We start from the raw sequence: 13106 nt of genomic DNA on the forward strand, positions 1-13106 counted from the left end.
GTTTTAGGTAATCGACCTTTTCCAAGATTGAACATTGAGTAATAAAGGTCATTCTACTCAGCACCAACAGTGTTCCTTTGCCCAGCATTTGGAAAGCACAATACCAGACTGCTATTTCTGCTTCCATCCTCAGTTTCTCCAAGGCAACTCGAGATAAAATTACACTTTGGGTACTAGGAACTAGACTGAGACGAACTCAAACACATTTGGCATTGGCTGGTAGTGGAGAAGGGAAAGAGCTTAATATAAGGTAGAAATGTGTGCAACTAGCAAAAGTAGATCAGACCTGAAATCTGGGACTAAGACTGTTGAATAATCTCTTTACAGGAACAGCCTACCGTCCGGGGTTACTGGATCTTGAGCTTCCCTTGTATTATTTGATGGAGTTTGTTGGAATATGTTTGTTAATCAAACTAATCACCATCTTGCTGTACAAGAACAAGGGAGCCGGTAAGCTCCATTTAAAGAATTCTAATTGTGCACATTGATTACTGTGATGGAAATCTTCTTTGAGCTCACAGCATATTGCTCCGTTGAGGTTATGTTATTTCTTTTCAATCTCCTTCCCCTGTTTAAATGCTAACTCTTGCTGAATATGAGTTCCACAGGCTCAGCCATCTCCCTGGAACCATACCCAACCTGTTATAGAATCCCTTTAGTGAAGAAGGAGGCCATTCAGCCCAACGAGTCTGCACCGACCACAATCCCATCCAGGCCCTATCCCCATAACCACACGTATTTACCCTACTAGTCCCCCTAACACTAGGGTCAATTTAGCATGACCAGTCAACCTAATCCGCACATCTTTTGGACTGTGGGAGGAAACCAGAGCACCCAGAGGAAACCCACGCAGACACGGGGAGAATGAGCAAACTCCACACAGTAAATGGCCCAAGCCAGGAATCAAACCTGGGTCCTTGCCATTGTGAGGCAGCAGTGCTAACCACTGTGCCAACGTGCTGCCTGTCATCTGCATGTATTGGCCTAGGTGATGTGTATTGAGTGACTAGTCGATCTTGGGAGCCATCACTGCAATGCCAAATCCTGTTCGATACAGCAGGTATCAATGGCTAGCTTTCAGAAAGGCCCCAACATGATTCCTCCTGTGACCAACTAGTTCAGCACATTGATATGAAGCTTCCTGCCTTTTACATGCCAGTCACACCATCGTGCATTTGGCACTAAACTATCCATGGAACAGTAATTGTAATTCCTTCTCTAGCAATGCTGTAAAACAATGCTTAATAAGATACTCTGGGATACAACTGATAGTTAACCCATAGCAATAACTATAGATCATTAGTAATAATTTGCTTTATTAGACCACCCTGCTCATTTGATTTAAATCCTCATTGTGGCTTATCTGTTACACAATCTGTTTAATGTGTCGAGATGCCTCTTCCACATATGTCAGAAAGAAGAAAAAAGTTGTGATTCTGTTGCATCATTCACAACCTGAGGATATCCCAAAGTACTTCACAATCATTGCAGTCAATGTTCTAATACATGAAAAGGAGATTGACATTGTAAGGACATAAAACTAAGCTTAACACATTTCAATTAAGCAGGTTACCATCAGAAAATTGAAAAATATCGTACAAATGCATTATTTGTTAATATAGCCAATGGCTTTTTAAGCTTATTACACTTTTCAAAATATTGCCATCTTGTTCCAGAATCGTGTGCTCATGGGGAAATGCAAGTCAGCCCTGCGTCTGTGATAAGACTTGGATCAAGCATTAACGTATCGTGTATATTAAAGGGATCATTTTACAATGAATGTACAGCTCAACAGTTATGTATTATTAAAGACAATACCAAGCGGCTAATTACTGAACAGATCTCCACCAACACGGTTATTGCACACATTCCAAAGTTTGAAGACCCCAAGTCCAGTTTTGCCTGCAAACTGCATTGTAACACTGAATATTTGATTTGTGGAATTGATATCAAAGCTGGCAGTAAGTGGTATTTTAAAATTTTATTGATTGAATTGAGTTTACAGTGTTATGAGTAATTAGTAAATTGTGCAAGCTGTTCAGTTGTGTTGTTGACTGCTATAAACATATGTCCTGAAAAGTGATGGTGTGAATGGCAAAATGCTTCAGTCACTTTACCATGCTGCAACATCACCAGTAGCTGAAGAATTCAATTATTTCCTTCTCTCCCTGGCCTCCTGGGCAACCTGATGCAAATCCAAAGGATCGTTTACACAATTGTAGCTGCCTTTGGAATAAGAGGGATGATTTTGTTTTGCTTTAACTCCTAATTTGCATTTTAAAAATCATGTGCCAGTCTCTCCTGGAAGAGAAGTGGATGTGGGTAAATGCATGTTCCAAGCAAGGCTTCAACTCACCGCGTGTTAACCAACTCATTGTAGTGTGCACGATGACAGGAACTGGCAGCAAGTGTGGTCAAGGTTGTAACAGATTTTGAGGGTGTGAGTACAAGTAGAAAGATGGTACAATGAAGATTTCCCTGGCCTTATGGAGAGCCAGTGGAGGGGATAAATGGAAGGATTACTGATCCTGAGGCAAAAGTGGGATTCTGCAGGGCTGTGCAAAAATCATGAGCAATATGAAGGGAAGTCGTGACACTCATGGGAATTGCATTAAACTTCTTCTTTCTGCGCTGCAGCGAGGTCTGAAGATGATGTTGTTTGTATGCCCATGTGCCCCATCCCTATTTGATTTGGTACCTGCCAGCTATCCAAGAGGAAGTAGGCATTCTCCTCTTCTTATCTGTTTCTAAGAATCCTAGGACTCTGCTGTAGCTCTCATATCTATCTGCTCCCTCTACACGTTGACCACATGAAAGTGCACCTCCTCCTTAAACTGTTTAAACTGTTGCAAGCCCGTAAACTTGTAGCAGCACCAACTTCCTGCCCTTTAATCAGTGAGTGGCTGGCTAATAGGAAGGCTGATGTCACACTGGCAGCCTGCACCATCCGTGAGCAGCAGCACAGAATGTGGGACAGGTTCCCCATTCACCCCTCTGAGCAATGCACTCACCCCACACACCTCCTGCCTCTCTTGGTGGAAGACCAAAATCAACCTGGATCACTAGATAACCCTGAGTCTGGGTCAGAAGCTTATAATTTGAACCCTACATCAGAGTTTGAGTTGCTCATCCAAGCCAATCAGTTTAGGTTGTCAGATACTGAGATGTTGCTGTGCTGTCTTTTGGACATTAAACCATCACGGCATTTGTTTGCACTGTTGATTTCAATGGTTGATAAGGACCCACAACATTACTTTAAATAAAGAAAAGCTGGGTGTCCCTCTAGTCCTCTCACCAACATCCTTGCCTCAATGTAGAGAAAGCAACACCTTACCAAGAAGCTTGACAGCTTTGAGTTCAGAAAAAGGATCTTTCATCAAAACCTTAAATTGTCCTTCTTATTTGCAGATGTTAATTGACCTGATATATATTTGCAGCATTTACTGTCTTTATGAATAATCATTAACTTTATTGCTGTGCTCGCAACATTGCTGCCACAAAATCATGCCAGTCCCTATCATTCACATTCATGCCATTGTGCACTATTGATATTACAATAAATGTGTTTAAAGATTCTAGGAAATAATTCTACATCAAAGATTCCTAATTCTGCTGTTTCAGATCCTCCGGGTCAGCCCCAAAACTTGAAGTGCATTCAGCATGGAAGAGATGGCGATGTAATGTGCAGCTGGCATATAGGACACGTCACACACATCAGTACAAATCACATATTGTGGTAAGCAGATTCTTCAGATTCAACACTGATGTTGCCATTAAACATAAACTGACTAAATGAAAATGACACATTAGAACACAATGAAGTATGGAATAAGAAAAGGGCACTCCGTCTTGAAGCTTGCTCCTTCCACAAACCATGTACACACTGCCCCATTGTGAGAATTGCCTCATCTGTTTAATTTTCTGAGGGGAAAATTCTGTTTAAATGCTTCCTGATCTCCAAATCCTGGCACCTCTGACTGGGATTTCCATGAACATCATTCAAATCTTTTTCTCTTTCCACCATCAACCTTTGTCCCCACAGTGCTGCAACTATTGTGCCCCATGAGAGTGTAGATATTTGCAGTATAAAAGGAAGCTACAGCTTTGCTACAGTAATTTAAAACTAATACTCTGCCCCATGTTTTCTCCATAACCTTGTATGTTCCTCTGTTTCAAATATATATCCATTTTCTTCCCTTAAATCATGCAATAGCCAAAGCCTAATCCACACCATTTGGAAAAGCATACTGTGCCCCAGCTGAGTGAACATTGCAAACATGCAAAATAGCCATCAGAGCGTGCAATAATATTCAGGTTTTCTACACAGTTCGTGGGTGTGATTCTCCGGTGGGAAACGCTTGTTGGGCGTTGGCCGAGAGCAGGAAGAATCTCAAAATGAGTTCTCCCTGGCGCAAATCAAGTTATAGCCTCTTTTGTGAGAGTCTGCAGCCATAACAGGATTTGCACCTGCATGAGCGGGGCCAGAGAACATGATTTCCCCCCACCCCCAGTGTTGCACTCTGAGGTGTTTCAATATAATTATGATGCATGTAATATTCACTGAGTCATATAGCCCAAGGGGTTTGATACAATTCTTCTCCCCTTGGTGTACTACAGCTGAAAGCTCTTCAATGGAGACCTTTCCCCATTGCACCTCAGTGGTGGCTGCCCCAAGCTTTATTGCATCCCTCAGCATGTAGTCCTGGGCTTTGGCATGTGCCAGTTGGGACAACTCCTTGCACTGGAAGACCAACAATTTTCAGGCAGACCAAAGAATGTTGATGTTCCTCCTGCAACAGCTGATGTTTGTCTGGGTGTGCATCCCCGGTAACCTTTTGATGCTATTAGGACCCCATTTGTTTATGCACCATCAGCCACCAAACTGATGAGACAAACGACCTAATCAAACTGTCTCTGACTGTACTTTTATACTGCTCAACATGCAAACCTAATTGACTGGAACTCACTGGTCATGTGTCTATGGTGGTTAAGCTGACAACATATATGGGGGTTGGTTAGCTCAGTTGACTGGACGGCTAGTTTGTGACATGGAGCAATGCCAACAGCACGGGTTCAATTCCTGTACTGGCTGATGTTTTCCACAAAGGTCCTGCCTTCTCAAACTTGCCCTGAGGTGTGGTGACCCTTGAGTTAAAACACATCAGTTAGCTCTCTTCCTCAAAAGGGGAGTGCAGCCTATGGTCCCCTGGGAGTTTGGATGCACACACAGACCACAATATATATAGAGGATCCTGGATATGACAATATTGCACAGAACTTCGGACTTCTGGCAAAAATTCACATCGGCCGCTCAACAATAAATCGCACAGCTCAGCGGATCTCAATTGTGTGGGTGTTAAATGCTATAATAATGGTCTGTGTTTTGCAGAGTGCTGGGAAATTTCGACTTGAACTAGCACCTTGGTTATTTCTATTGCTGTTCTTTAAGTGCAAGCAATGAAGTGCTGCACAGTTCATTTCAAACATACAGATATGTTTAAAAAATCATGACTGTGTAATAACTTTTTCAGGTTCAGGAATGAGTCACACAGTTTCATTGTGTCAGCTGCCTCTGCACAGCCATCGACTGGGAAATGTGCAAAGCACAGGAAGACTCCAGAACACCAAAGGCTGGGCTTTGCTTGTGAATCCGGGCACATTTTCAACCCATACTCCGTTTATTCAGCTTGGGTAAATGCTTCAAACCAACTGGGGAGTCGAGCTTCAGCTGTTATAAACTTCACCTTGGATGAGATCGGTGTGTGGAAGTTTTATGAAAATGTTTCTACTGTAGACCAGTGGGGATAAGAGATTTCTAAAATCCCAGCACTCTGCCAATATTGTTTTGAAAAGAGCTACACCAATACTGGCCTGAAGCCATTGATTTTCCCCTTTGGCTGACCTAGAGAGATATACAAATAGCTGACACCAGTAACAGAATATTTTCTGTTCATAAATGGGCTAAATTCGAACACCACTACAAATACAGTTCTCACACATCTTCCCTTTTCTTGACTGCCTTTAATCATCAGAGAAGATGCCTGACTATAAATCAAACTGGCAATTTGCTACATACCTAGGAAGAATAAATGGGTGTCAAAAGTTACTTCTTGAAATATATAAAGTAACGAAGTATAAAGTTGAAAGATTCCTTTGTTGATTGTTGTAAAACAAATCTGGTTCACTAATCTCCTTTTAGGGAAGGAAATCTGCTATCCTTACCTGGTCTGGCCTACATATGACTCCACGTCCACAGCAATGTGGTTGACTCTTAAATACCATCTGAAATGGCCTCGCAAGCCATTCAGGCCAAGGACAGTGAGGGATGTGCAATAAATTCTGGCCCAGCCAGTGATGCCCACATCCCATAAATGAATTTCGAAAAACAAATGACAAGACCTGGTGTTTTATACGCCTGCTCAACACAGAGCATTATGATAATGGGAAATAAAATGCTGAACTATATAACCGAAACAGCAGAGTATTGTAGGTGATGAGATACAAGATGCCAATATAGAGCATAAGAGGTCAGAAGAGACTAGGTTTAGCCATATGTTGACTTAGGGTAGGTCTTTTTTGCCCTGAAATGAATATTTGTCAAGGATTGATAAGAGGAGTTTGATTTTTGGTGTTCGTGGGCATTCAGCCTAACACTACGTATATTTTAACTAAAGGAAGGCAATGCAGGGGACCTTAGTGATTTACATAGAGTGCTATATATGGGCCTTCATGGCTCCTCCTATATATCCAACACATTTGAACTGAGTCTCAGGCAATCTAGTTGTTGAGCAGAGGATCTCTGTGTCCTAGCAGCAATTAAGCACTTTTGGCAGCACCAGATAAGATGAGGGATTTCTGTCTAATATGTAGTCATCCAAAGACAATACTAGACAATTTGGTACATTGGCAGAGTGTAGGATGAGGGAAATGGGATTGCCATTTGTAGGGGCAGCAGAAAGAGACAGGATTCAAGTCTTTTTTAATTCATCATGGGATGTGGGTGTCGCTGACTATTTATTACCCATCTCATGGGCAATTAGGGAAGGGAATGAATGCTGGCCTAGCCAGTGATTCCTACCTCCCATGAATGAATAAAAAAAGACTTGAATCCTGTCCCGTCTGCTGCTCCTGCAGGGATTCCTTGAGCTATTTGAACTGTCCAATCGATAGACTGGGGGATTTTCATGTCAACTACACTCTGTGCAGATGGTGGATGGGGTAAATTCACCAACCATTTAATATGATTAAGAGGAGGACCTTTGGTAATGAAACTTCATTTAATTAAAATTAGCAAGTGATCAATATTAAGTAATAGTTACCAGAAAATAAAAGGAAGAGGCAGAATGTGTGAAGATATTTTGCAACAAGGGATTATACAAGAGTAGGGAAATTTGATAATAGAACAAACTTGAAGGCCTCATGTTTGAATGCGCTAAGCATTTGGAACAAAATTAATGAGTTAACAGTGCAAATAGAGACAAAGGGTTATGACTTGGTTGCAAGGAGACCAGGTCCAGGAATTGAATATCCAAGGGTACTCAGTATTTTGGAATGATAGACAGAAAGGAAAAGGAGGTGGTGTAGCTTTGCTGGTGAAGGAAGGAATCAACGCTGTAGTGAGAAATTATACAAGCACTGGAGATCAAGAGGTAGAATCAGCCTGAGTAGAAATAAGAGACAGCAAAGGAAAGAAGTCCCTAGTGGAAGTAATCTATAGGTCAGGCACAGTATAAACCAGGAAATACTGGGGGCTTGCAAGAAAGGTATGGCAATAATCATGGTGATTTTAATATGCACATAGACTGGATTAATCAAATTGGCAAGGGTAACCTCGAGAAAAAGTTCATTGAATGTATTAGAGATTGTTTCTTGGAGCATTATATTATGGAACCAAGCAGAGAGCAGACTATTTTGGATTTGGTGCAATAAGCAGGGATTAATTAATGATTCCATAATTAAGGACCCTCTAGCGAAGGGTGATCATAGCATGAGAGAATTCAAATTGGAGTCCCACACCTGCATTTTGGAGTTAAACAAAGGTAATTACATAGGCCTGAGGATAGACTTGGTCTGAGTGGACAGGGCAGGAAGACTAAAAGGTAGGACAGTTGATGAGCAGTAGCAGTTATTTAAGGAGATATTCAATTCCTCCCAACTAAAATATATTGCAGAGAGGAAGAAAGAGTGTAAAGGGGGAAAAAAAATCTATAGCTAAGCAAGTTAAAGGCAAAAACTAAGGCATACCATATTGCAAAGGCCAGTGGCAGGCTGGAAGATTGGGGAACTTTTAAAGACCAACAAAGGGTTACTAAAAAGAGTAAAGGTAAATTATGAAAGAAAACTAACACAAAATATAAAACAGGATGGCAAAAGCTTCTGTAAGGACATAAAAGGGAGGAGAGTAACTAAAGTGAATGTTGGTCCCTTGGAGGATGAGAGCGAATAATTAATAGTGGGGAACACAGAAATGGCAGAGATGCTGAATCAATATTTTGCCTCAGTTTTCACCGGTGGAGGACATTAATACCATCCCAATAGTAACAGGTAATGCAAAGGAAATTGAAAGGGAGAAACTTGAACAATCATCATTCATAGGGAAATAGCACTCAACAAATTATTGGGTTTGAAGGCAGACAAGTCCCCAGAACCTGATTACCTACATCCTAGGGTATTAAAGGAAGTGGCAATGGAGATGATGGATCTTTTGGTTAAAATATTCCAAAATTTCCTGGATGCAGGTAAGGGTCCCCTGGATTGGAAAAATGCTAATGTAATGTCCTTATCCAAAAATGGAGGGAGGAAGAAAGTAGGAAACTATAGACCAGTTAGTTTAACGTCTGTTGCTGGGAAATTGTTAGAATCCATTATTAAGGAAGTAATAACAAGACATTTGGAAAGTCAATAGGCAATCCATCAGAGTCAGCATGGTTTTATGAAGAGTAAATCATGTTTGACTAATTTGCTCGAGTTCTTCGAAGATGTGACAAGCCAAGTGAATAATGGGGAAACTGTAGATGTAGTATATCTGGACTTTAGGAAGGTGTTTGATAAGGTGCTGTACAGATGGCTAATGCACAAAGTAAGATCACATGGGGTTAGGGATAATCTATTCGTTTGGATAGAAGACTGGCTAACTGACAGAAGGGCAGATAGTCGAGATAAATGGGTCTTTTTCTGGTTGGCAACATGTAACCAGGGCACCACAGGGTTCAGTCCTCAGAGCCCTAACTAACTTTTTACAATCCATATTAATGACTTAGATACAGAGATAGAAGGCTCTATAGCTAAATTTGCAGATGACAACAAAATAGGTGGGATAGTAAAATGCAATGAGGAAATAAGAAATTTACAAATGGACGTAGGTAGTTAGATGAGTGGGCCAAAATGTGGCAGATGGGAGTTTAAAGTGGATAAGCATGAGGTTATCCATTTTGGTCAGAAAAATGGAAAAGCAACTTATTATCTAAATGGAGAGAGACTTCGGGGTGCTTTAGTGCCGAGGGATCTGGGTGACCTCATGCACGAGTCACAGAAAACTGGTATGCAGATATATTTTGATTTGATTTATTATTGTCACATGTATTAACATACAGTGAAAAGTATTGTTTCTTGCATGCTATACAGACAAAACATACCTTTCATAGAGAAGGAAACGAGAGAGTGCAGAATGTAGTGTTACAATCATAGCTTGGTGAGATCACACTTGGACTACTGGGTACAGTTTTGGTCCTCTTGAAGAAGGATGTAGTGGCATTAGAGGCAGCTCAAAGGAGGTTCAATGGATTGTTTCCAGAGATGAGGGGTTTGTTTTACAAAGAGAGATTGGGCAGTTTAGGAGTATATTCGGGAGAGTTTAGAAGAATGGGAGGAGACCTAATTGAGGGATATAAGATGATAATGGTACTGACAAAGTAGACGTAGAGCAGATGCTTCCTCTTGTGGGGCAATCAAGAACAAGAGGTCATAGTTTTAGGATAAGGAGTAGCAGATTTAAAACAGAGATGAGGAGAACCTACCTCTCTCAAAGTGTGATGAATCTGTGGAATTCACTACCCTGGAGTGCAGTGGACTTTGATTTAAGGAGGAGGTAGACAGATTATTATTTAGTAATGGGTTGAAGAGTTATGGAGAATGGGCAGGAAAGTGGAGTTGAGGCCGAGATGAGATCAGCCATGATCATATTGAATGGTGGAGCAGGCTCCAAGGACTGAATTGCCTACTCCTGCTCCTAGTTCTTATGTTAATTACTGACAATTATCACTGATGGGATGGGGGAATGGGGAAATGATGCAAAATCTGGCAGCTCTTCCCATAGAGCCAAGCTGCTGGGAAAATAATAAAGGCAGGGGAAGACAGATGCCAGAAAGAGGGGTTGGAAAGAGTGCGAAAGTATGCATACTCCTCCTGAGCTCAAAAAAAAGTTTATAAGAACAGAAAAAAATGCTGGTGTTTTCTGAGTGTCCTCCTGCAGACCATTTTAAGGATGGATGATTTTTGTACTCTACATTCAGTCCCATTGGATTGAACTTGCATCAGGGTCCTAAATACATTACAGATCTCCAATTTAGACATGTGTATGATTTGGGAGTGCTGACCGCCTACACTGAAGCTCCCTGGAAAACCTCCAGAGGTGGTCTCGGGTGGAAACTCCTGTTTCCCAATTGCATCTGCTGCCACCATTTACACCTGTAGTCTCAGGTGGACAGTGTGAGTGTCTCAGAGGAGAGTTGACTGAGCTGACACTGCAGTATGTTGGAGCAATAAACTTTCCAAAGGATGAGAGCCCAGAGGCTACGAAAATATAAGAGTGAAGGTCCTCAGGAGGATGCAAAGGGGATTTACCAGAATGGTTCCAGGTTTGGCAGGGGGCTCTAGTTACAAGGTTTGTTGTCCTTGGCACAAAGGAGATTGAGGGGTGATTCAATAGAGGTATAGAAGATTATGACAGGGTAAAGTGAGATGAGCAAGAAAACACATTTCCCGTTAGCTGATTGCACAAGGATATTAGGGGACACAGATATAAGATTTTGGGCAAGAGATAGAGGGGAAATGTGAGGAAACATTTTTTATTGACATTTTTGATTTTTAGGTAATGATCTGGAACTCAGTGCCATGAGGGTGGTGGAGGGAGAGTCGCTAAACAATTTCAAAAGGAAATGCGACGGGCACTTGAAGGAAATAAAATTGCAGGGTTATAGGGATTGAGTGGGGGTTGTGGTACTGACTGGATTGCTCTGCCAGAAGCCAACCTGAACATGATGGACAAATGGCCTCCCTCTGTGCTGTAAACAACTCTATGGTCCAATGGGGCTTCTAAAGCTGAGGTATAGGTTAAACACCTTGAATTTACATATTATAAATTGTAATTACAATGTCACAAAATAAATACCGATGAGCAAGGCAATTGGGGCGAAAGACCGAACTGACCATCACAGCATCCAGCTGTTCCTCAGACAATTATATTCACTAATCTACCCAGAGGTTCATTCCAGTGGCTGATGATTCTTTAGTTAAGAAGTTTGGAACAACAGCTACATTTCACTCACTTGAACTTGTGGACCATTAACCAGCCACAGTTTTAATGTGAAGCGATAGTTGGTTTAAAATTTGGTCAAAGAGATGGGTGTTAATGAGGTTGTTTAAGGGCGAGAGAGAGAGAGTTGACAGAAAGGTTTTTGAAGGGAAATCCAGAGCACAAGGCCTAGACAACTGAAAGCACAACTGTGATTGGTGAGGCAAAGGAGTAGCATTTGCATGAGGTCAGAATTGGATGTCCCTGAGAGTTTTTAAAAAATTATTTATTAGTGTTACAAGTAGGCTTACATGAACACTGCAATGAAGTTATTGGGAAAATCCACTAGTCGCCACACTCCGGTGCCTGTTTGGGTACACTGAGGGAGAATTTGGCATGGGCAATGCACCTAACCAGCATGCCTTTCAGCCTGTGGGAAGAAACCAGAGCACCCGGAGGGAACCCACGCAGACACGGGGAGAATGTGCAGAATCCGGACAGACATGATGGGAATATCAGAGAAACCCTACAGTGCAGAAGGAGGCCATTCGGCCTATCGAGTCTGCACCGACCACAATCCCACCCAGGCCCTACCCCAGTTTCTCTACATATTTACACACTAATCCCTCTAACCTACGCATCTCAGGACTCTAAGGGGCAATTTTTAGCATGGCCAATCAACCTAACCCGCACATCTTTGGACTGTGGGAGGAAACCGGAGCACCCGGAGGAAACCCACGCAGACACGAGGAGAATGTGCAAACTCCACACAGACAGTGACCCAAGCCGGGAATCGAACCGAGGTCCCTGGAGCTGTGAAGCAGCAGTGCTGACCACTGTGCTACCGTGCCGCCCCAGAGGGATTTGGTCCCCGGAAGGGTAATGGGTTTTAGTTCAGTCGGGCAACATGGTCAGTTTCGGCTTGGAGGGCCAAAGGGCCTCTTTCTGTGCTGTAATTTTCTTTGTTCTTTGACAGTTACCCAAGCTGGGAATCACACCTGGGTCTCTGGCTCTGTGAGGCAGCAGTGCTAACCATTGTGCCACTGTGCTGCCCCCATAGGTTTAGAGATCAGGATCAGAAACTAACATAAATCAGCCAGTGACTGATAAATGAATCAGCCAGGTCAAGATACAGGCAACAGAATTTTGAATTAGGTCAATTTTTTGGAAGATGGAGGGAGGCCAGGATGGGAAATAATAAAACCATCAAACCTGGAGGTGATGAGGGCTTCAGCAGCAGATTGGTTGCAGCAGGATTGGTAATAGGAGGGAGAAGAACATGATCTTTGTGCTGGAGATAGGATCAGAAACTCAGGTTGGAGTTTCTGAGGGAGCCCAAGAGGATGCTTCCAAGTCCATTCAAGGGGTGACATAAAGGGAACCTAATAGTGCTTATAGTAAATGATATAGAAAAGATAGTTCCAGAACTGCACTTCACATTAAAACTGTGGCTGGTTAATGGTCCACAAGTTCAAGTGAGTGAGTGAAATGTAGCTGTTGTTCCAAACTTCTGAACTAAAGATTCATCAGCCACTGGAATGAACCTCTGGGTAGATTAGTGAATGTCTGAGGAACAGCTGGATGCTGTGATGAA

At 42.2% G+C, this 13106-nt stretch overlaps 1 protein-coding gene across 1 annotated transcript in view; it reads left to right on the plus strand.

The window, feature by feature from the left end:
* Positions 1–350: 350 nt before the first annotated feature.
* il12rb2 (interleukin 12 receptor, beta 2a) overlaps positions 351–13106 on the plus strand; it is a 39837-nt gene continuing 27081 nt past the window's right edge. Inside the window, exons 1-4 of the mRNA XM_078219375.1 lie at positions 351–450; positions 1677–1961; positions 3622–3736; positions 5532–5758. Coding sequence (XP_078075501.1) covers positions 381–450; positions 1677–1961; positions 3622–3736; positions 5532–5758 — 697 coding nt within the window. The 5' untranslated portion in view covers positions 351–380. The remainder of the gene's footprint in view (positions 451–1676; positions 1962–3621; positions 3737–5531; positions 5759–13106) is intronic.

Source organism: Mustelus asterias, chromosome 8 (genome assembly GCF_964213995.1).
Source record: "Mustelus asterias chromosome 8, sMusAst1.hap1.1, whole genome shotgun sequence".
Lineage (NCBI taxonomy): Eukaryota > Metazoa > Chordata > Chondrichthyes > Carcharhiniformes > Triakidae > Mustelus > Mustelus asterias.